Raw genomic sequence first — 25,857 nt, forward strand, 5'->3', positions numbered from 1 at the left:
AGGCCACGCCCCTCAGCAGCATCTCTCCTCTTCCGGACCAAACCGAGAGCAGCGAGCTCGAGACACTTCTCTTGCACACACTCATTCAAACACCTCCTCACACAAAATAGTGCACGGTAAAAGAATGTTGACCACATCTCTTTATTAAAAGCACATTGCTCGTCTCTCTATAATCCAAATTTACAGCAATTATGGCGATTGATGAATAACCGGATAAGTGAGATAGACATTCTGGTATAGTGTATAAATGTACAGTACAACCTAACGTGACAGATTTCACAAAAAAATTCTGTGTTCTGCATGGGCAGATATTTGATCTAGGTATTTCTTTGCTTATTTGCTTTTGGTTTGGTTTTTAAGGAATATATGTGCATCCATTCACTGGGATTGCATCTGCATTAATTTTCTCTTGTAAATATTTGTTTTATTACACCTTATTCCATTTCCCATTTCTCTCTTATTTACCAAAAGACATTGACAATGCAATCCAAAAACCTGATGAAAATAATATTTATGGTTTTTACATAATAACCCCAAGTGAAACACTGCCAGGTATTGTTTATGTGTGCTATTTGTAATTGACCTCTGAATCAGAATATTGTAATTTTTTCTGCACGAATAACAGAGGGAAAACAAATAATTATGACAAATAACTAAACTCTTGACAGTATATTTAAAGTGCAGATAAAACCTACCATTTCTATATTTATTCAACCACTAAAATCCATCACTGCATATTTATTTGATAATGGTCTGCTTGCCTAAAAACTCCACGTGTGTCCTTTCATATCTCAGAACCACACCTTATTTGTTTCTCCTGTATATTTTCTTGGCAAAATTAAGAAAAACTGCATGAGGCAGATTCTTGGCATGAAGCTGGATGAGTTTTTGAAGGCGGCGATAGCTCTCCTCCTCGTGTTGATGGTATCGAATAGGCATTTCCAGACTATCATACAAAGCTTTGACCCGTTCAACACTTTCAGCATCACTACGTCCATAACATGCCTGAGAGAAAGAAGGAAAATCTGTTAACTCTACTACATTAGTAAGCTTTCTGGAGTTATTTCCCTTTAGAAACTGTCCCACGTTGTCTCACCTCTAGTTCGGCCCTCTGTTCGGGAGTCATGATGCCCAGTGCAGTCACCACCAGCCAGCTGCATTTGTTGTCCTGGATATCGGTGCCAATCTTTCCAGTAACGGCAGGGTCACCATAACAATCCAAGTAATCATCCTGTCAATGTGGAAAATGTTCTGAATGCTTTGGTATATTACAACTAAGAGAAGATCTGATAGCATTGAGGATACCAGGCTTCAAAACTGTTGCTTTATTACACTATTAATATACCTGTATCTGAAAGAACTCTCCCATCTCAAGTAAAATAGTTTTAGCATTGTTGTGTTCAGTCTCATTTTCAATCCCTGCCTGTAATCAAAAAAGAAAATTATTACAGAAATAATTCTTTAGATTTCATAAAAAAAAATTTATTAATAAAAAAATCATTAATAGACATGTACTGTGTGCAAAACTCACCATGTACATGGCTGCAGCCACAGGGAGATAAAAGGAGTAGAATGCCGTCTTGTATTTCACAATGGCTTTGTACCTGAAGCAAATACACTGTAAATCAGTCAACGATTGGGCAAATAAGATTTTCTTTTGACAGGTTTCAGAAGCTGAGACACCATCTCACCTCTCCATGGTGAAGCGATCAAGGTCAATTTTGTGTGGAGGTGCCGTCATCAGATCTAGAGCTTGACCCAGCTCTGTCTGGAAAGAGGTCTTGAAGAAAAAAGATTCAGGTTCAAGATTAAACAATAGAAACTGTCTAACAGGCTGTACATTTTAATGAACAAGCTGTCAGTGGGCAACAATAAGTCAAAATGTGCCCACATGTGGTACTGTGCTGTATCAGAGTAATGAAGCTTTTGTGTGTAACCTCATTAAAAAGCTCGAGCAGATGCACGTAGTAGCGCTGTCCTCTGCAATTTCTGCGAAGAAGGCGGTAGATCGCTCCCTCCAGGAGAAAAGCATCATTAATGGCATCCAGACCAATGCCTTCCTGACAAACAGAAAAAGAACATAGATTCATGGCAAACGTAAAATTTTTAAAGAATATTATATAATATTATGAAGTTTATTAAAAGAATGCTGTTTATGATCGTACTTAACAGTAGAAATATAATAAACAACAACTGCAACAATAACTATTATTACTATTAGTAGTAGTAGTAGTAGTAGTAGACTTACCCAAGCTTAATATCAAGAGAACAAAATGTTATATCGCTATAAAATGGCTATATTTTCATAATGTGTAATAAGATGACTAGATAACTGGTTTTTAAAAAAAGGTTTCTCTTCAATGGATGAAACTAAATTGACGGTAGTATAATTGTAATATATATCCAGTCAATATACACAATACGTTTACCAATACCAATACTAATCATCATGCATCATAAGCACATATCTCAAAACAGGCATAAATTAATGAATCAATTACCTTCTTATACCAACAGGGTTGACCCCTTCTTGTCAGGGATGCATCCATAATGTCATCAGCCACCAAGAAAAATGCCTGAAGCTGGGGAAAAAACAAAACATTATGCACTGCTAAATTTTATCTCGTTTTTTTCCCTCACTGTTAAATGACTGACAGTTATTTCAGATAGCAGGTATCCAGAGTGGTGTTCATTCCTTTCCTGAAATCAGCCAGTAAGCTTTAATAATGCATGAGATGGATCAGACTTGTCATTTTTCAAGAAATTGACCTTCATTCATTTTACACCTCTGTGATTTCACTTTTTTTTTTATAAGTGCGAGTTTGAATTTTAATTATCACTGTTTTTATATAATAACATTTTATAAGGTAGATTTGCTTCATTGTCAGAAAAATGTAAGTGATTGTTTGGTTTATTTCCTGTCAGTCTCTATGTAAAGTCAGAGTAAATGTATAGGCTACTAAATGCAAATGGGCTTCATCCAATATAATATCTTGATCTTATGTGTGGATCATTTCATATTAGTTTCAGATTTTTGTGCAATGATAAAACTATGATCAACTGCATTTGAAGTAATTTATTCAAAAATCGTCTTGTACACCAGTTAGCGAACCGACTTGCATTGTTAGTAACCGTTGATGTAAGGTCAACTAAAAGTGTCAATTTCACACACCAGTTCAATGCACCATCCAACCAAAAGGGCTCTGTGAACTTCATCAGGGGGCAGTTCAGAAGGAGAGACCAGCTCCCGTAGTGAACCAATCACAGACAAGCCTCGGTTTCTCTTGCCTCCAGGAGCATTGTACCGAAGCACCTAAAAAAATAAAAATAATATATATATATATATATATATATATATATATATATATATATATATATATATATATATATATATATTTAAATACAAAAGAAAAGAAAAGCCAAACTGACAAATAATAAAATTAATTCAATAGAGCGTTGTTTCAGAATGGTTTTAGATCTGTTTTAGAGTTTTAAACAGCAAATGATTTGTGTGCCACCTTAACTATTTGTGAAGGCTGTGAGAGGTTTGCTCTACCTCTCTGAGTCTGTTCAGCGCATCAGTGAGAACTGGATCAGTGAAGTCCTGCTCTGTAAGTTCAGACACCAGCTTTTCAAACTCCAAATCAAAGAGCTGAGCATCTGACAACATCTTGCCTTTCTGCTGGACACCGTTACTGCACCTGCTTGCCTCCTTAAGTTATGATCAAGCACAGAAATATAGTGTAATGACAGAGACATAAATCAGATAAAGGCAAACATCTTTGATTAAGATTAGAGTATCACTTGTTAAATGTGGAAATAAAATAATGTCCTAAATTGAAAATACATACGGTAAGTTACATGCATAAAAATCTTCATAGCGCGTAACGTACCAGTGCTAATGCATTGGGTTTAATCTGTATTAAAAGCCTAATTCAGCAAGCCTGGTATTACAGTAGTGACAGCTTTTTAAGGAACACTGCTAAACTCATTATATCCCGATTTAGGAAATAATGGGAGGAATATTACTTACCACGATCACACATTAACAATGTAAACATGATCGCACAGGCTTAAGTTTCGCTAAGCAGCCTTAACATTACTGTTAGAGATTAAACGATTCTTGGTACACTTTTATCAAGTAAGAGGTTTACTTAAACTTACCATCACGAATCTGTCCTTGCTCACACTACTATCACACACATTTCTGTGCTTTTATTTCACCTGCGGTATGAAAAGTCAAGACGGCCCATAAGATCGAAGGCGTACCTCATATTGTAGTTTTTACGATAATTTGTTTCAGTCTGAAGGCTTCATTTTAAACTTCAAGTACCGAGATGTTTTGCGCATGATCTGTTGTGTCGCGTACGCAAAAGCTCATATGACATCACGAACGTCCATTGGTTCCAGTAATCGAACGAGGATGGGCTCCAGAGAAATCAGCCAATGAGAAGAGACTTTCCACGAAGCAAAGGGTGGAGTGAATGCAAGGGAACCAATCAGATTTGGCAAACTCGTAGCACGATATAGCCTACAATAGATTGACAGTAAATATTTATTTCTTCACTGTTGGACCCCAAAGTTAATTACTTCGCATGGTTAGGCGTATATATATACATCATTTTGACTTACAATATAATGTAGCCTACTCATTTTGAGTACAATATAATGAACACAAGCGATTAATTAATAAAGTCCAAAAAGTTGGCTTAGAAAAATAAAACCAGTAGATACAGTATAGGTAAAAAAAACATATAATAATAAAAAATAAAACGGTAAACAGCAGAGTAGTAGTCATAGACTGTATAAAAACATGGACGTAGTGTCCATGACATCACCCGTAGACTCCTGAAGAGAGTTTCCCTTTCATAGGTGCTTCGATGCTGCAGTGACTTCACCGTATGGGAACACCCCTCGGTGTGACGAATGTCTGAAGCCCTATACCATCCCGCCAATCCTATTGGCCAAATAGCGCTTGGCACCACCCTACGCATGCGTACGCATCGTATACCTGGGTGCCGCGCGCTATTTCGCTCAGATTTCATTTCCTTCAGGAAAGCGAATCATCTGTGCCCTAGGAATCATCTCGCGTTCTCAGCGGTTTTCTCCGAGCAGTGTTAACTCCTCTTCGCGGACGCGATGAATTTTCGGAAATGTAAGTAACCGTGTACCAGGTTTATCATGAAGGGAGACTCCCATGAAAGGTGCGTAGTGTGCTTGGGCTTTCATCACGCACAGGCAGCACTTAGCGGCCTTTCTTCTTGCCCTCACGGTGATGGCCTGCGGCTTACAGTACTGCGATTGAGGGTAGAAGTGTTTTCTAATGTCGCCTGCGTCTAACCCCCGCCGTGTCACTTCTGCGGCTGCTGAGGCACCGCACGAGGCTGTGGCTTGGAGAGACATGTGCGACATGGATTATGAGGACAGCACTGCACTGGAATTTTCTCCACATCGCTCGCTCTCCCCTACCCTAGTGCAGGAAAAGAGCTTTGTCGAACCAGTCGTTTTCTCAATTGAGGATTTACAGCCCACCCCGGAGGCATATGATGCTATCTCCTTCGGTTGTGGACGATATGATGATGACATCTTATCCACCGCGGCCTCGGGGTCTGAGGACTTTGCTGCCGACGCTAGCCCTCTCCCTCCTAGTGGACAGGAGAAGCGTGTTTCCCCCTCCTACAGCGAGCTGTTGAATGTGGATTCTCACGCGGTGGGTAAATTGGGGCTGGATTGGGAGGTTGAGAAGGCCGAGGCCCAACCTACATCTAAGCTGGACGACTGTTTCCTAACTAGTCGTACACCTGCACAGCCCCGAAGGCCCTTGCCTTTTTTCCCGGACCTCCACCAGAAGGTTTCGAGGTCCTGGAAACAGCCGTACTCGGCGCGCATCACTAACGCTGCGGCTGCGGATTTCGCCACCATTTTTGACATGGCAAACCATGGCTATGCAGCGATGCCTCCGGTGGAAGAGACTCTCGCCGAACATCTCGCGCCTAATTCGGCCACGGCATGGAAGTCTCGCCCCCTTCTTCCTTCTAAGGCGTGTCGAGTCATGTCCAGCCTCGTCGGGAAATTCCTACATGGCCGCAGGCCAGGTGGCTGCTTTGCTCCACTCTATGGCAGTCCTTCAGGCCTACCAAGCGGAGCTCTTAAAGGAACTCGATGAGGGGGAGGGTATCACACCCGAGGCCATGAAAGAGCTGCGGCGAGCAACGGATTTGGCGCTACGCGCTACCAAACATACTGCTCGAGCAGTGGGCCGTTCTATGGCTGGATTGATTACGGTCGAGCGCCACCTCTGGTTTAATCTCACAGATATCAAGGAAAAGGACAAATCTTTTCTTATGGACGCTCCTGTTTCCAAGGACGGTTTGTTTGGAGAGGCAGTCACATCGGTGGTGGATAAATTTAGGGCAGCGAAACAGCAATCAGCTCGCAGGCCTCGCAGGCCCAGGGAGGTTGAACACCGGCAGGCGCACGCGCGTTCTCGCTCAACCTCCTCTCACCGCCAACGAGTATATATTTCCTGCCACTTCCACTTTACATAAAGATCATGCATAATCATTTGTCAAATAATTTGTATAGTCTGTATTTTTTAGTTAGGTAAACATTTATATATAGCATATTTATAGTCAAAATCTGTCAGTAGGCTACAGTAGTTGTGTATACTTAAGGTTTATACTGTTTAATTCATTGTTGTATGTCTGTGTCCTGTGTCCATTTCGTTCCACTGTACAGTATGTCACACATGTAGCAGAATGACAATAAAGCTTAATTGACTTGACTTGCAGATCATGCATAGTGTGTTTTTAATTGTAAATGGTTTGCAAGCTGAAAATATAATATGATTACGATCTTATAATATGATATTAAAATACAGGAACATAGTCAGCACTTTTTCTAAATCTTTTCTAACTTTTCTAGCTTTTTAAATCCCCATAAATCATACACTTAGCCTGTTTTGGACTGACAGGGTTTTTAAAAATCTCTTCACTTCTTTTAATGCAGATACTCATGCAAACACTGCCTTTATCTCTAATGTTTCTAGTACAGTTGATGTTTTTTTTTCAATGAATCTGCTTTGTTTGTTGATTAAAACAATAATACATCTCGTCCCCTTGGAATTATAAGGTTCTATCTGCATTCCGAGTAGTTTTGAGATGTTGAGCTTAAAAGTTTTTGTATTCCATTCAACTAAGATGGAACCTTATTGTTTTTTTTTAATAAAAATCCCATAATGTATACAACATTTTAAAAAAATCTATCACATAATGTAAATAAGTTGTCACAGAATAACAATATGGGAATAACTAAATTTCAACAAAAATGTTAGATAGAACCTTATAATTCAAAGGGGATTTTATACAAAAAGACTGCTTTGGATACTAGCAATATTATAATCTAAATTGAGCTGTCATGACTATTACATGCTGCTGGACAGCAAAGATTAAATCTTAATATGGTAGTATTATCATGTATGTAGCAAGCTTGTAAAATACATATTGGTTAAATCTCTCAGAAGAATGATGCTTCTTCTTCAGTGAATCCAGCTTAAACAAGCTCTTGAACACTCTTGATTTGTTCTGAAGGAGCAGCTGGTAAAAATAGCAAGGAATTCTTGATCAATCCCTTCAAGTCTTGCAGTGCTCTTCTGGTCATACTCCTCTTTATTCTTCAGAACAAGCCTTATAATCCCTTTCTGTGCCTCATCACAGCCGTTCTGGAGCAGTTTTCGCTCATGCTCAAATTCTGGTTTACTTTTATCCATGGCCATCAGTTTGCCCAGTGAACTAACACGGTCCATCAGGTACTTGCTGGAAACATCTGTGTATGTTCCAGAGATCATATGGACCAGACTAGCGATATTACAGGCTTGGAAAGCTTGGGTGTAGAGCAGATCTTTTGAGAAAAGTTTTGCATTGTAGGAGAGGGCTTGTGTTTTCTCTGATGTGGAGACAAAGTTTTTGAGAGTTTTGCTCAGGCTAGTTTTCACAATGTTGGAAACCATCTGAAAGAATTGAACCATATTCTCCCACTGCTCCTTCACTCTCCCCATGGCATCCATTCCTTTGATCAGCATCTTTATGGTAGCATTGAAGTCGATCTTTTTCAGTTCACAATTTCTCATAGTTACCAAGATGTCTGTTAGTTCCTTCTGGTTCCTTTCTAGGTTCTCCACACACTTCTCATAAGTCTCTCTTGTCTTGTATTGTGCATTCTCTGTGGCCTTCTGAGAGGTACTCATGTTGGCTAAAGAATTTGTGATGTCTTTGCTTTTCCAATCAAAAATATGAGCTGACTTGATCAGATCCAAGACCTCTTGTATTATAGCACTTTTGTCTTTGCCACATTTGCCATCAGATGCATATCTTGCCAGCTGGCTGCATATTTCCATGCCATCTTTGCTTATCTTCATAGCTTGATTCCTTGCTGGGCAGCTTGGGATTTGCTTCAAATCATCAGTGATTCTATTGAACTGTCTGTTTATGAAATCAATTTTTGAACGTTTGTTCTTCTGATCATACAGATTTGTCCAGTCAATGTCATCTTCCTCATTATACACATTTATCAGCAGCTGGATATTCTGGACACATTTTACTATAGACTTACTTTAGGAATTTATTCCAGCAACCAAATCTCTTTTGCTTTCCTGATCTCTAACGTATTTCAAAGTATCAGCCATCATTGTTGTTGCAGAACACATGCTTCTCACTGGGAGAGTAATAACAGATTCCACTCCAGTAATCAGGCCTGTAACGCTCGGTGTAATCCCACTAACTCTGTCCATACCAAACATTTCCCAACCACCAGGGAGAGAATCCAGAGCTTTCTGGTAGTTCTCATGAGCCTGACCCAGTTCCCTCTCTAAGGCACTCACTGCCTTCTGAGTCCTTTCCTTGGTCTCTTTAGCTGACTGTTCCCTCAGTTTACTCTCTTCCAGCTTCTTCTTGACTGCTTCCATCTCTTCCCCATAAAAGTGCTCTGCATTCACACATGCTTCTAGCAGCTCTTGGATGACATTGATGACATCAGTGAATCGCTTTTCAGTTGCATCAGACGACTTCAGACATTCATCTGCAATGATTCTGATATTCTCCAGCTGATCAGGAAGAAGTGCTTTGATAACGTCATCATTGCCTTGAAACAGAATCTTCACAGCTGTCTTCATGTAATCTGGAACTTGGGCAGTATGGAGGCGAATCTGATCCATGCTTGTATGGGCCTCATTAAATGCCCACCAACCAGAGTTACACACTTGCATGAGGCAAGCGCGAAAGGAATCAGGGTATTTGATGAATTTATAACCAACTTTAGGGGGATTTTTATTGATAGAGAAATCTGTTGAGGAAGAGATAAAACCAGCTCTCCCAGGATGGCTATGGATAGAGGTGCTGGAGTCAGATACTCTTCCCAGTTGGCAAAAGGATGCATCATGAGTTTGGTTTGGTTCCTCATGTCCTCAGCGTAAGGCTTTGAGTATATTTTGAGATTGCAGAACCCATTGATTTTTCTGTTCCTGCATGCTCAAAGCCAAGACAAAATTTTTAAAGAATTATACAAATCTAATTTTTTTTCTATTTCTATAAATACTGAGAAAAAAAAATCTTCAGAAATAATGTGAACTTTCAAAATAGGCCAACTTTGTCTACGTCAAAAATATAATTTAGATATGCAACCAACAGCACATATTTCAATGTCTGCTCTTGGCTAGAGAAGAAGATTAAAAAGCATCAATGAGTAGATTGTTATAATGGTTGATACAATTCAATGTGCTCTATGGAGAGGTCATACTTTATATAAAAAAAGTAATACAAATGTAAAGAATTGCATAGTGCATAGATTTAATTCATAGGCTTTTATTTACTTAATTAGGTCTCCATATATTTATTTATTTGACAATACATTTTAAAGAATGGTAAAGGGGAAATATAGAGTAAAATTACAAGAGTGAAATAATCAGACAATTACTGCAGTATACTGTTTTCAGTAATCCTGCAGAGAGACCACATAATCACATTAGATTAGTTCAAATATCTTTGCACTCCGAATTTGCAATTAATATGAGTAATTAAAAATGTTGTCCAGAAATGGTGTCAACTTTTGCCAGCAGAACAATAACAGGTTGAAAACTAACTATAGATAATTTGGCTGGCAAAATTACATGAATTTATTTGTTTATTTATTAATTGACAATAAATCTATTAACTTTTGAATAGCACAAGGGCAGAAACACTCATTCAAAAAAAAAAAATAATAATTACAGTAAATACTTTAAATCTGTAGCATCTGATTATTAGCTCAGGCAGGAAAAATAGACATAAAGATCCCTGCCTTACCTTTCAAAAGTGCATAATGTGGATTTCCAAATTAGTTTTGGGTTTAATTCTTCCCTTTTCTACTAAAAATATTAACTCCTAAAACTATATGGTTATAATCATTTGAATCTAATAAAATCATGCTAGCTACAATTAAACTTAACTGCTTTCATTAACATTTAAATTCATTATAATCCATTAATACTGCAAAATAACCAAAACCAAAGCCTTACCCTTTTTTTTTTATTTTTTTTTTATTCAAAGTATCTGTAATGATATAAACTCTAATTATCATCGGGAAGAAGGAGGCGGGAACCGGCGGACAATCAAATAACATTTAATTTCAAAATAAACACCAAAATAGCACACCAGGGGGGTATTCCAGAAAGCAGGGTTAACTTACTGTGAACTACAACCTGAACTCTCGGTTGATTAACCCCAAACCTTGCTTACTCGAGGTATGTGGTTCCAAAAACTCGTCCGGGAGTAAGTTAATTCAACTCAGAGTATGTTCCTGGTTAAGACTCAAGACATTCTCAACAGAGCGACGAATCGACGAGTCACTATAGAAACGGGCGCTAAGAAAACACGCGCCATGCTGTTTCTTTCTTCTTCTTTTGTTAATTAGTTGTTTACATGCTTAGAGCATATCTCCACCTAATTGATGGCGGTGCAATCATTTTTATTTTTTTCCATTTAATCTTTAATACTTGAGAATGTGAATTATATTGTTTGTTTTATGCTAATTATACATTAAGTCATATCAGATATGTATTTTGATTTAGAATTTAGACATTATAGAAAAATGCCACTCCATGCAGTGAGATATAACATATAATAAATAAAATATATAAATATATATAAGTTAAACCTTACCTTGTCATAGTGTTTTATAATTTATACATACCTCTTAATACATAATTTACAGATAACTCTTATATATGCCAATAAAAGAAATAATCATATTAGAATAATATATTACCTTATTTATTACTTATATTAGCGCTTCCTCATTAACATATATATATATATATATATATATATATATATATATATATATATATATATATATATATATATATATATATAATAGGCTATATTTCATATTCTAATATTATATAATGTTGTGCGGTATCTGTCACGCCCACTGAAGGCTCGCTGAAGTGAACTAATCGTGGATCATAACCTGCTATGGAGCAGGTTATGTTCAGAGAGTGAGTTGCTATGACAACTAACATAACCTGAAAGTTACCTCTGTTTTTGGAACCGAAAGTTGAGGTTATCCATTTACTTACTCTTAAACATACCCGGGTATGTCACATAACCTGCTTTCTGGAATACCCCCCAGCCCCTCACGGACAACTGGTGCGCACAAAATAAAACCAAAACCTAAAATAACGCCCAGGCCTGGTCCTCTCTCGTCCTTCACTGTCGTCGCTCCAGTTTTATATCCTTCCATCTCCTCCATGGGCCTCGAGACCGGCGGGTCGAACAGGTGTAGTTCATCTCCAATCACTCCCCCGGCCTCGCTCCCATGTCCCTCGGCCCCGCCCCACTCGTCACAGTATCCTAAAAAAGTATCACATGTTCTGAAAAAATATTAAGCAGCAGAACTGTTTCCAACTTTGATAATGAATCATCATATTAGAATAATTTCTAAAGGATCATGTGATAATGATCCTAAAAATTCAGCTTTGCATCACAGAAATAAATGATAATTTAAAGTATAATAAATTTAAAAACAATTATTTTAAATTGTAAAATATATCACAATATTACATTTTTTTCTGTATTTTTGATCAAATAAAGGCAGGCTTGATGAGCCTAGTAATAGCCATAGTAATGTTTCCAAACTTTTGGTCTGTACTGTATATAGGCTTTATAGACAGATAAGTTCAGAGTAACTCTTGAAGTACCAGCACCACATCCTCTCATACAACTGTTTGAAGAATTTTTCTTCCAGAATCTGGCAGCAAATTTTGGAAGTTCATTTTTTAAATATATATATCTGTAGAAGATAACCTGCTTAATAATTATGCACACCTGAATATAACACGTTTTTCAAATTGGTTTTAAGTGATTAAGTACAAGATTAATAGTAGCTGTAAATGTGCTGAAAAAAATAAAATCAGTATACCAACTTGCATAATCATTATACATGCACTGTATTTTCCATCTTCCGCTGTCATCAGTAATGCAAGGAATGTTGTGATTGGTTGTCAAGGCAGCCAATCAGAATTTAGCAGCCTCGATTGGCTGTAATTATGACAAATTGTAATTGTATTGTAACCTTTGCAAGTCTCTCTTTGATGCTCAAGTTGATCAAACCACTGACATGTGCTCCAATTACAAACAAACCAGGGGACATATTGAGAACATTGAGCGGTGCCTAGAAAAATCTGAGATGATAATTAAAGAAAAACCGGAATCTCTTGATGAATGCATGGAGCGATATACAAAAGAAAAAGGAAATTATGAGCAGCAGAAAAAAGAAAAATATATGTCCAAGGCTAAATTAAAAACAGAGAAGAACTCTGCTGAAGAATTATTACAGAATCCAGAAGCAGCTTTGGAGCAGGCAGAAAAAAGTGTAGAATCAGCCAAATATGCCTTAAAAGTACATCAAGACAGGAAAAGCATAAGTGATGAATTAATGATTAATGATACCATTTATTGAATGGATTTCTGCTGAGAAATCTCTTTTTGATCCACTACTATCATCATCCTAAAGAGTACAACTAAACACCATTTGCGGCTAATGTGATTTCTTGTTTTTCCTCCAGGTCCAATCATGATCTGTAAGGGAGAACATGTAATTTATGAGGCTTCAATGGCTATCAGGGATGCTGAAGATGAGCTTAAAGAAAATGAGTCTCAGATAAATGAAAGCAGCAAGAAGGTGCTTTATTTCCAATCCAGGTTCTCTAGCATTAAGAATGAGATAAGAATGAGACTGATAAAGTGCTTAAGAAAATTCAGAGGGAGACTGAAGAGGTGAAGCAGCATCTAGAGGTCACAGCTGCATTTCAAGAAATGGTCAGGAAGGCTATGAACCCAGTGAGTGTTCTTAAGGGGTAGAGTCACTGCACTGGAGAGACAAACACAATTATTCATCCTCTGGCAGCCTGTGATGAAGGCCATTAAGGATGTGATGAAGGCAACAGAAAATGTTGCAGAGGATCGGCTCCTCTACAGTCAGTTAGTATCTGGTTCCATAAATACACTGAGGGAGAAAACTAGAGGAACAGAGGCTTTATGCAACTTACCCAATAATTCTGAATAAGAATGCTATTACTGATCATCAAATAATTGTACAATGAATACAGAAAATGCTGTATGTATGTAAGAAGAAACAAATGACAACAAGACAATGGCCAACCTCAAAAGTATTATAGGGACTCCTCTGTACATATCTGTCTTTTTCATACTGAAATGTAATGAGTGATGATCAGAGCCTTTAATAATAATTTATTGTCTGTGTATTATGATGAACATTTTCATTTATGCTATTTGATTTTGTTAAAAAATAAATGTTTATTTATTAACAAGTTTAGTGTGCAGTTTTACAACAAATATGTCTCTTTTTGAGCTAGAAATGTACTGTATGAAAATTGTTATGGATATATAATTTCTTTTTTAAATGTAATGTTTGATAATGTGTTTGTAGTTTTTATAAGTGTCCACTAGTGGACGCACAAATACTACCAAAGTACATAGATAACAAACTTTTTTTTTTTTTTTTAAGTTGCTTTAACTGCAAGTTGATCTTTGTCTGCAATATATACCAAGTATTTTTGTTTTTTAAATTTAAATTTAAATGTATGCATTTAGCAGACGCTTTTACCCAAAGTGACTTACAATGCATTCAGGCCATCAATCTTTACCTATCATGTGTTCCCAGGGAATATATATATATTAATTTTAACCAATTAGTTTTCTTTCATTCGGTCTTTCCACACTGTATAGTGTATAGGCTACCATGTGTTTCTATGTTCATATTTACATAAATATTAATGATATTACATGTATTTAAATTCCATTATTATTATATAACAGCTTGTACCACTACCACTAATAAATATCGTCACCACCATGATAAAAGAGAAATAATGATTGAATAACCTGATTATCTAAGTACCCTTACGAAAATGAAGTTTATTCAATTGTACTATCAGTAGGCCTATGCTTCTTTAAAATAGGAAAGTATACTTTCAGTCTACTTTTTATGTACTTCTCAGAGATAGGCTTTATGTACTTCTCCGAAATATACTTAAATTGACATTTAATTATACTTGACTTGAACTTAGAAAAAGTCTAAATATATTTGAGCTATACTTGTTCTCAGAGAATCCGTGTTTTTATTGTTATACGGTACACATCTTCTGTACAGAATTTCCCCCCCCCAAAAAAATTGAAGAAACGAAACAACAGATGATTCCACTTGTATTCTGACATAATCATCAGACATAAAAGACCATCACAACTGTATAAAATTACGAAATAAAATGAAGTTTTTAAAATTAAGTGCTTAAAATCAAACCATGAAGAGGTAATAACTGTCAAGCTGTAGTGTGCTGATCGACTTTTTGAATCCAGTTAATAGTCTTTTTTCAGCTTTTGTTATTTATATATTTTCTTTTATTTCTTTATCTTTTTTTAATGAAACTTACCCACATTAAAGTGTTTATAATTTTTTTTTTTGTTTACAAGCAGATACCCTGTTCTTTCTTTTGATGTTTCGTATGTTTACATATTCATACAACAAACATACAAATTAATACCTAAATAGGGACATGGTAGTATACTTAATGTGAAGTTCACTTAAAGAAAACTTATGAGTATACTTGTAGTATAAAACTACTGAAGTATTAGTTTACCGAGACTATACTTCAAAGTGTAGTAAAAGTGCTAAGATTTAATGCTAAGTATTTAATTAGTAAACTATCAGTATACCTATGTTCTCTTTTAGTATAGTTGCAATACAAACTATAAAACATTAATGTAAACTAGTTCTGCACTACCCTTTACTACAGTTATACTTACTTAAAAGTATACTTTAATAAAGGCTACTAGAAAGTGGGCCAATTTCGTCCCAAGGAAAAGTAGTACACCTATATTTGCATACATAAAGTATACTTAAAAATTACCACTCTTACGCAAAAGAATATATATATTTTTTTATATATTAACAATTTGGTATAAATAATTTGTTGTATGTTGAAAACATAATAATATAACGTGTTCCTATATACCAATATATAGAATATTACATAAGGAATCGTTGCTTTACATATATTGAAAAACATGTGAAAATACAAATATATTGTAAATATATTGTGATATATATCCATGTATTTGTATTTTTATATATAACACATAGAGTACTCTATAAATTAAGTTAGAAATGTCAGATCTCATTTTTCATCCACCAATTTGCAGTTACTTTGAAAAGACATCAAACTGTCCAAAAATCCAAAACCTTTATCACATATATTATCACACTTGATTTATTTGATCACATATTTATCACATACATTTTTCACATATATTTATATATATATATATCAGATGTGTAACTATGCATACCACAAATAATGTTCAACTTTATGTAAACCCAGCATTAACTCTCTTGCTATATAAGCAATTTTCAAATACATTCTCCAGTATATTTCCAAATACTTTTGTTTTGTAAAGGCAGATAATACATTCAGTAACAAAGAAATAAATGCTTATGTATATTTAGAAACGCAGTGGGTTTAAGCACACACACGTTAACCATTTTATGTAATGCATCATTTGCTGTGCAGCTGTGATGTAATTAAACCTGTTGTCATGTGTCCATGTGTTTTTCTGTGTATATGGCAATAAAAACAATTACTATTAACTCAAAATACATAAAAACAAAAATACACTTCAGCTGCACTTGGATTACAGACAAAATGACACGATGCTTAAAAATGTAAGAAAAGATATGCAATTAAAAGTTAGATTTACAATATAAGTCTAATAAAGACATGAATGTAGAAGCAAATACGTCTCTTGTGTATTCTGAAATCACAAAGGACGTTAGCAAGGTTTGTTTCCTGTAGCATTAAATCCAGTGAATTTCCTGTGACATTCTTTCATGATTAAGCAAAGATTGATGAAGAAAAACAAAGATGGAGCAGCAGGGGTCTGACATACTCTTTTACACTGTGACCTTTTTCAAAACAACTTCTGCATACTCATTAACCAGCACTAGATTGGCTTCTGCCCTCTCTCTTCTGGACATCATTCTTCTCTTCTTCATTAAGAAACGGAGGACGAAGATCATGGCTACAAGACTCAAACTGGAAAGCAGCAGTACCAATCCAAGAGCCAGAAGGTGTGACAGACCACTCGTATTGTACTCCAAATGATCCCACAAACCCACCGACACAACACTCAAACCAACCAGAGTGCCCCAAACACCAAAGGCCAACATACAGGATCCACAGGACAGCTCCGCTCCCCCCGTCACCACGGTGACACCTGCCACAGAAACCAACCCATTTGGGAAAATCACCGTTTCCGACTTTCGATCATATTTCACGGTTTGGCTTGGGTTTGGGTTAGAATCAGCAGGTGTTGCCATCATTAATGAACTTCACTTAAGTAAGATCTTTCCAAAGTTGCCTGCTTCTCCTGTTGATGTATGCTTTTTATGAACTCCTTGAATATTGATGATTTTAACACGATAAAGATCTTAGAAAGCAGTTGTCCCTCCAGACTGTGCTTCTTCTGTAATCGTAAACACTTCTCAAAGGGATGTGTCAGTTATTTCTAAAAGCACAGAATACACATCAGCATATTATACACAGAAAATGCCACTGTGATGAAAACAAATTGTGTTATAAATTATAGAAAGACTACCAAAGACTAATATAAAAATATAGAAAATATAGACCATCCATTTATAAATAAAGTTCTCATTGTAACAAGAAAACTGATGGCGATGTTGTTTTTCTTGGTTTATTGTCAAAATAATCTATCAGTATCTTGAAGAGTTTTATTTTGTGGTTATTAACATGGGATAGTCCACCCAAAAATGGAAATTCTGTCATCATTTACTCACCCTCATGTCGTTCCAAACCTGTGAGACATTCGATCCCTTGTGGAACTTAAAAACAGATATTCTGACAGATGTTTACTTTCTATGGAAACCAAAACTGGTTAGCAACATTTTTCAATATACAGGTTTGGAACGACATGAGGTTGTGTAAATGAAGACAGAATAATTGAGTTAGCTATTCCTTTAAGTGGCATCAATATCAAAAATCATAATATATATATATATATATATATATATATATATATATATATATGTGTGTGTGTGTGTGTGTGTGTGTGTGTGTTTGTGTGTGTATGTATAACATACTTTTGATTTTGATGCCACTTAAAGGAATAGCTAACTCAATATATCTATATATCTATATATATATATATATCTATATATATATATATATATATATATATATATATATATATATAGATATATATATATATATATATATATATATATATATATATATATATATATATATATATATATATAAATGTGTATATCACATACAAACATATAAAACATAAAATACAAAATGAATATTCAGTTATCAAGTTCTCACCTTTTTTCCTGCTTGTAAAGAGTCAAACCAACAAGTCTTCATTCCAAAACATGAAGAAAAAACACTTCTTTTGCGAATAAAAATGTTTAATCTAAGCTATTTTTAATCCAGTCTTTTTCCTCAAATTCATCAGTGTAAAAAAGTTTTTCAGTGTTTTCTCTCGGGCAGAAACACGTTGAATGGCAGTGCAGTGCTCTACAGTCATTTACACAGTGCTTCACTGCATGCAGACCAGCCTGTACCCACCACAGAACCGGTGGACTGGTGTTTTTATTTGCCTTATCATTTGTTTGTTTCCATCGCCCTTTGTGTCCCAGAGGAAAGCGATGTCTGTCATTAGACCTCATTATGACCCATTAACTTGTATTTATCTAAGACCCCCTCCCTTCCTCTGCTCCCACCCTCACTGCTGCCTTTGCTTAAGAACCGGCTGGATTTTTAAAAGAGGTATTGTTTTCTAAGCACAAGTTTGTTTTTTCTTTTGAAAGAAAAATGTACTCTTTGGTCTCCCTGCCCTTTTGACATTGCTTTCGCTAACACTGTTTGAGTCACTATTTGGTCATTTCTCATAATCATTTTCAAGCTCAAGAATTATCAGACGCCATTTGGCTTTTGAATGATTAAACTCTCATTTCTTTGTCAGTGAAACATGTTCTTGTTTAGGTAAGATCTATTCATTTAATGCACAAGTTGATCGGTTCTACCCTGAATAGCATAAGATGTCCATTACACATTTGAAAACACCATGACGTCAGTAAACACTTGCATAAGAGGGTGTTTCCTTACAAATCTTGGCACACTGTTGTATGTAATGAGTGACAAGTCAGCCTATTTGATGTGATCCATCTTCAGAAGGGGGAATAAAGTATTTTTGACAAATTGTGTAATAAGTTGTCATTTGCAATTTTTCCAGATTTACCCCACTGACACAAAACCAAAGTCACAGAACCGCCACAACAACAACTAGCTAAATCTGCTAGTCCCAGCGATCCCTGCATGTCACAAGATGCTTTCAAGGTGGGCACCTTGTAATTAGCTCTGATGGGTAATCCAATAAATGCGCTCTTTCAATTCCTGGAATAGCACAGAGAATATCCCTGTACTAAAAGAGGGAAGACTGAGGTATGGCTGGCGTTTCCAAGGGAGTTAAATAAATCCAGGGCGATTAAAGGTAGGCAGACCTAAAAGTTTTAGAGAGTATCAAATGCAGCTTGAGATCTCATTGTGTGACCTGATGAGATGAAATTTATAAGGACAGGGAAAAAGTACAGAAGAAATGTGAAGGTTACCTTTTTTTGTTATTATTATTAGATGATGAGCCCTATTAGCATCATAGTTTAAATGTCTGTAAATGTTCCACACTAGTAAATAACTGTCCCAGATATTAAACTTGAATTTTGACTGTTGTGTGGTTCATTTTCTAATTTATGTTAACATAAATTCGAACAGCAGGTTATGAAAAGGTCATGACAGTTCTAACGTGAGACTGGAGACTATTCCATAGTTTTGGACCAACAACAGAAAAAGCGCAGTCTCCTCTGGTTTTTAGTCTTATCATAGGCACTCACAACGTAGCAGAATTGGTACTCGATGACAGCTGCATTGGCAAAATACAGGAAAAACACACAGGTAACACTTTATTTCAATAATCCACAACAGGTATTATACTGATTATAAGTAATTTTGCAACTTCAAGTCAACTTTAGCAGTTATTAGAATATTAATAGATTCAGCTTATTGCTTAATATTTACACTTTTTGTTTATGGTCCCCCAAAAGACATTCAACTGTACTGACTGTAAGTAACTTTGCAAGTACATGTCAAACTGACCCTACCACAAACCTAACCTAACAGCCTACTAATAATGAGAGTTAGTTCAAATACCTAAATGAAAGTATCCAAACTGAAATATTCAAAATATATGCAATATATTTTCAGTGCTCTGAGATGCTCTCAATGCATTCTCCAGTCCGCTGTCATTCCCACAATCCATGCAAGTGTGTTTTTTGGCTCTCACAGGAATCAACTGAAAATGCCAGCTCTGCTCTACATGACCGTGCCAGTGTAAATGCACTGTTACAGTGGATAAAGCAATGTGGTGTGCATGGAGCTAGAGAAGAAGACCCAACATAAGTAAACTGTTATTGATATTATGACATATATCTCAATGATATTTACAAATGTACCTAAGCTGCTACTAACATTAGTCACTGAACAAAACATGATAGGATGAATTTATTGGATTACCCACAACAGTTTATGTGCAAGTGTCAAAGTTAAGGCCTTAAACCATTATGGTATGGGCAACATCCAGTCAGTGAGCAGGATATATCAGACATCAGATTAACATTCAGTGAAAGTGTTGACAGTTCGTGAGATGAATTCAACAGAAGATAAAACAAATAAACCTTATTTATTTTTTAACCCATCCATTCAATCTATATGATGTTGCCATTTGTAAACTTTAGTAAGAAATAATGTGTCAAGCTAAGGAAAAATAAGTACGTCTCTACTTCAAGGCCTCTTTTTAAACATCACAAAAGGTCAGTTTATTTGTCTGGATGCCACGGTCTGTGCCAAAATGCTCTGATGTCACATTAAGAGGACTAAGACTGTCATGCAGTTGAGGACATGACTGTATCTTAAGGACTTGTTGTTACTGACATTACTGCGCTTTTCATTTAAGCATAAGCATAGTTTCAATCGCTTATAGTAATTAGTGTGATATCAGTCAAACGTGTAATCCAAACATAATTTGAGGGCAACAAAGAAAGATTTGCACCCAAGGATCTCTGGAGTTAAGCTAAAAAGTTAATTAATTAATTAACTGGGTGAAAAAACAGTACAATTACATCTTTATATGACAAATTTGATATTTTTGTAATTATGCTATTTGTAACAATAGCTGGAAATTACACGATTATGTAACTCCATGCGATATATAAATTCATATACGCACCTTTTGCTAAGAAAAACTTTATTATGCATTGCAAAACCGAACTGATTTGTGCAACGTTTTCTTGATCTTCTCAAATCCATTTCACAATTTCAACAAAACCAAAATTATTAAACAATAGATTTTAGATAGCTAAATACAGTAATGTTACAAGAGTTACAATATACAGTAATGTTACAATGACATTTAAGTTAACAAAATTTAAAATAATGCTTGATACCTCACCCAAACTGAATCTATAATTCATAAGACATAACATAGATATGATCAGCAAGCTTAAGATGTAGTGACAACTGGGCATTTGCCTGGTAAAGCTAAAATGTTCTGTTCTGTGTTTTGGGTTATTACTGTAATCATTTATGAAAGGGGGCAGTCCCAAGCTGTTGATTTGGGGCACAGAGGCTCAGCCATGTCAAATCCCTCTTTAACGACTTAAACCTGCATTCAAAGGTAACAGCCTAAATTCACCTGCCCCTCCCTCACTCACAAACCCACCAATCAGCATCCAATGTCATTGAACAGCCGTTATTCTTCCCTTTACATTTAAGACCTTCATCACTACGGATGCTGTTCTTCCTCTGTTAACACTTGGGTGTTACATCTATCAATCCATCTGTCTATTATTTCTCAAAAGGAGAGCTAAACACCAAGATTTTATGGGACATTAATTACAGGCACCCAACAAAAGAGACATTCTCTGGGAACATTTCAGCAAGAGCAGCTGCATAATATAGTGTATCTCTGGTTGGGAAAGGAGGACCTGACAAAAAACCCTTCCTGAATCCCAACCTGTGCTCTCCACCAGCAGCCAAAAATGGGGAATGCCAAAAGCAGTGCTATGTCCAAGGAGATCCTGGAGGATCTAAAACTCAGTACCAAATTCTCAGAGAATGAGCTGTCACAGTGGTACGAGAACTTCAAGAAGCAGTGTCCGTCTGGCCGTATCACACCAGAAGAGTTTAAAAGGATCTACGAACGCTTTTTCCCAGACAGTGATGCCACATCGTATGCCCAGCATGTCTTCCGCTCCTTCGACACGAATGATGATGGAACATTGGATTTCAAGGAATACATCATTGCTCTACATATGACATCAACTGGAAAGACGGAGCGGAAGCTGGAGTGGGCCTTTTCACTCTTTGATGTTGACAAGAACGGCTACATCACCAAGTCAGAAGTGGCAGAAATCTGTCAGGTTGGTCAAATGTTGGTGAACCAGTCTTCATTTGTGGCACTGTTGTGTGACTCCCATTAAAATCATAGCAAAAATGAGTTTGATATTTATGTAGGGGAAACTGGGGCTAGTTAGCAGTTTTCCAGTTGTTGTTTTTTTCTGAGAGAGATAAAAAGATTACTGAATGCATGTTGATCTTTTATGACAACATGCCCCTATATCCAGGGTATACTGTCACACCCTATGTTGTCACACAAAGACAAATAGTCACAATGGAACCTGCCATTAACTGAACAGCTTACTTCGAAATTTAAGTAACACAACTGACAAGTGACAAGAAAGAAAAAAAGAAAGAAAGAAAGAAAGAACATAAACACATGTGACATGCACATGCAAGAAAATGTGACAGTTTACCCCAACTAGATATTTACGATACTTGTCCTAAAATCACAGTTGAACATTTTGGTTAAACACTGCCTTAATTATATAGTTGACTCTTTTCTAAATGTATCCCAGTTTGGTTTGGTTTTACTGTGTTCTCTTGTTTAAAGCTGTTACAAATGTTTTAGAAACAAAATTCACAAACTGTTGTAAAAAGAAGTCGTGCTAGTAGTATACTTCTGACATCTGACTCAAATCCTTATAGCTACTGAAGTACAGCCCTTGTGACAACTTGCCCCCATCTCTCTTATATATACAGTAGTGCTCATGCTAATACATTCTAATCTTTTTATTGATCAGGTATCACATATTCTGCATTTAACCACTGAACCACACATTCAGTTTTCCCTATATTCTCTATTGAATCCCAGAATAATTCATCCGATAAAGGGTTTAGCTTGAACAATAAACGTACGCAGAGGCTCTTTCAAACACGGCCAGCCATTAGCACAGAGACAGGTGGGTGGGGGGATTACAGTTTAAGATACTAAATGCTGGATATGTGGGTTGCAGAAGTCACAATAAACAGTGGGAACACATAGGCTTAAATTGCACATTATATATCTAACAAGACAAACACACACACACACACAAAAATGCTTCTTCTATGTGTTTTATCAAGCAGCAAAAGATGATTATGATACAGAATATAGAATCAGGGGACACTTTTCTTTGCATTGTTTACCAGTTTAAGGCATTTGTGGATGCATCAGAATGGTTATCCTAACACAGCTACACACCATTAGGTCAGATCAACCTTTGACCTTATACTCAGGCTGGTGGTTAATTAGTGTAAATGTCACTGTCATCATGCCAGTGACTGAATGCAAAAGAGCATTAAAGACTGAGCTGCGCCGAGGCCATGCAGTGAGTGGTTTGGCAGGAGCTTTGGCTCTGCCTCTAATCTGTGTTATTCTTATGTGTGTGTTAGAGATAAACATCTCACCGACTCACTGGACCACTCAGATCCAGGTCAGCTGTGATCAGGAGAAACTAAAGTCTATGTAGATGACCCTTGGCATTAGTGCTCCTAATCTATGATGATAACCTTATAGTTAAGCATTATAGTAGACAAGCATTATAGTAGACACTCCAATTAACTAATGGATGTGGCTCTCACAGGGATTTGGGTCAAACATTAGGTTGCCTGTATTGAGATGAGGTGATTAGTTTTGGTGTGTTTGTGGAAAATGCTATAGCAATTGGAAATGGTGGCTACATTATATTATTAGTATAAAATATTTACAAACAACACACACAGACACTGGGTTTCCAAGTAAAAAATAAAATGTTCACGTTGTAACACATACACACTTGAGTCCTCATAAACCATATGAACCTCTACACACACACACACACACACACACACACACACACACACATTCACATGTAATGGCAAATAGCAAGAAATGCATTTTCAGATTTTAAATTTAAATAAAATAACTAATGTTTAAGTATATTCAAATATAATTCAATTAATTCAAGTTATGATATGCTTCATAATGGCCAGCGTTTCAAGCCCAGAATGTACATTTAAAGAGAGATATTATTATATTTATTACACAGATTTTTAGTCTTAGAATATGTCTCTCCTCCCTCCTCACCTCCACTTTTCTTCTTTAATCTCATTGATCCTCAGGCGATCTTTAAGCTGATCCCCAAAGATGAGCAGGAAAATCTTCCTGCAGACGAGAACACTCCTGAGAAGAGAGCAGACAAACTGTGGTCGTTCTTCAATAAGAAAGATAATGGTACTATTTTGGGTTTTTTATTTAAATTCATTTAAACTTTTAGTGTTCTTATATATTATATGTATCTAATATCTATCATCCATGGAGACATGATAAAAGATTTAAGTGTGTTATTTGAATATATGGTTGCATTTCCTTGTGATAAAGCAAAAATGGTGCCATGGTAATGTCAGAAGGCTGCTGTTAAAAGACTGAATAGTGTTTGTGAGTTTGTCCAGTAACATCGAATGTTGTTCACACTCTTCCTGTTTTTCTTTCAGAGCGACTGGCTGAGGGTGAGTTTATTCAAGGCGTTCTTGACAATGATGGCGCGATCCACCTTATTCAATATGAGCCCAAAAAGTAATAATAAAACGAGAACAATAGCACGGTATTTCGCGGTCCTATCATTTCCTTTGGCCATGTGCTTTCCCCCTTTTTCTTATTACCCACTTTGTTTGTTTTTAACTTTTACAATTTAGGCACATCGCTCCTGTTTCTTGTATTAGTGCGTCATGAATCATTTTGTAAATATTTGAAAGCCTATTAACTTATAGTTTAAATAGTAATATGTCACATCTGGGAACATAATAACGTGTTGAAATGTGTGAAATGCTGTATTTCGACCGAAACAGAGTTTCTGGCAGATGGAATTATGATACTCTTGAGCTGAAAGCAAATGTTTCCTTAACGAATCAAAGTGAGAACAAGATAATTCATGTTTTTCTTGTCAAAGAAGTAAAAACAGATGAAAGCCAATAAAACCACTAGGATGTGTGGAAAAACTAAAAAAATATAATTTCGTTTTATCCAGGATGATAGAATAATAACGTTTGCCATTTATATTATGCAAATCTGTTTTTTGATGTCAACTGCTGTAGAATAAAACTTACATTGTAAAAGCTACAAAGAGTTTCACTGTTTTGAGTCTGTATGTGTGAATTTGTGTGTAATTGATTTGGTGAAGTAAAGAGTTCAAGTAAACTGCTGGAATAGGCAGCACATTGATCTCTAATGCTCGGCTAGCTGTCCAGACGTTTAACATGTCTGTGCCAATATTTACCCATAATCCTGGATTATCTTTGTGTGTGGCAATGCATGGCAAAGTTGGGCCAGATATATACTTTATGCACACAGGTAAATGTGAGTCCGTATATGAGTAGGTTTGCAATATATTGTTGGAGAGAGTCCGTTAAGATCGCTGAAAGATCTTGATAACACGGTTTACTAACTGTTTGGTCCCTCAATGTCTTAGTCCAAGTTAGGATTAGATATAATCGCCTGTCCAACATCGCAAAGAAGACTTTCAAAATCTCCAACTTCCTAGTGCAGACTCTCTCTCTCTCTGTCCATTCCTCATTTTGAATCTCTTTCATATATCATCTTTTCCTTTGTTTTGCCATATTGAATCATTTTCATAATTTAAATGATAGACAATAGATGAAAATACAAGGAACACTATAGGAATTAAAGACAGTAGACACAGATACACGGGACACTGGGAATATCACATTGGGTAACAGTAAATGCAAGGAACTCATTTTATAATAAGTGTTATAGTAACTACTATTTACATATACAACTACTATATACATTT

The 25,857-nt window shown here is 36.1% G+C and overlaps 3 protein-coding genes and 2 pseudogenes across 3 annotated transcripts; 2 read left to right on the forward strand and 3 right to left on the reverse strand.

Annotated features, from left to right (window-relative positions):
- Window positions 1-122: 122 nt before the first annotated feature.
- Window positions 123-4,291, reverse strand: LOC132102873 (farnesyl pyrophosphate synthase-like). Its single transcript, XM_059507572.1, has 10 exons — window positions 4,165-4,291; window positions 3,557-3,712; window positions 3,173-3,313; window positions 2,502-2,582; window positions 1,938-2,060; window positions 1,692-1,780; window positions 1,532-1,604; window positions 1,346-1,423; window positions 1,097-1,231; window positions 123-1,005 (listed from the first exon to the last, which is right to left on the reverse strand). The coding sequence occupies exons 1-10, from the start codon at window positions 4,165-4,167 to the stop codon at window positions 805-807; spliced, it is 1,080 nt and encodes a 359-aa protein (XP_059363555.1). The 5' UTR covers window positions 4,168-4,291; the 3' UTR covers window positions 123-804.
- Window positions 4,292-6,740: 2,449 nt separating this feature from the next.
- Window positions 6,741-9,503, reverse strand: LOC132103600 (uncharacterized; annotated as a pseudogene).
- A 3,106-nt stretch (window positions 9,504-12,609) lies between these two features.
- On the forward strand, window positions 12,610-13,599 carry LOC132103484 (uncharacterized; annotated as a pseudogene).
- Window positions 13,600-15,497: 1,898 nt separating this feature from the next.
- LOC132103602 (transmembrane protein 100-like) lies at window positions 15,498-17,201 on the reverse strand. The gene has a single exon (XM_059508703.1). The coding sequence runs from the start codon at window positions 16,930-16,932 to the stop codon at window positions 16,504-16,506; it is 429 nt and encodes a 142-aa protein (XP_059364686.1). The 5' UTR covers window positions 16,933-17,201; the 3' UTR covers window positions 15,498-16,503.
- A 4,252-nt stretch (window positions 17,202-21,453) lies between these two features.
- LOC132102875 (visinin-like) lies at window positions 21,454-25,170 on the forward strand. The gene is made up of 3 exons (XM_059507574.1): window positions 21,454-22,110; window positions 24,170-24,281; window positions 24,542-25,170. The coding sequence occupies exons 1-3, from the start codon at window positions 21,730-21,732 to the stop codon at window positions 24,625-24,627; spliced, it is 579 nt and encodes a 192-aa protein (XP_059363557.1). The 5' UTR covers window positions 21,454-21,729; the 3' UTR covers window positions 24,628-25,170.
- The last annotated feature ends 687 nt before the right edge of the window (window positions 25,171-25,857 follow it).

The sequence above is a fragment of the Carassius carassius genome, chromosome 24 (genome assembly GCF_963082965.1).
Source record: "Carassius carassius chromosome 24, fCarCar2.1, whole genome shotgun sequence".
NCBI classification, from domain to species: Eukaryota; Metazoa; Chordata; class Actinopteri; order Cypriniformes; family Cyprinidae; genus Carassius; species Carassius carassius.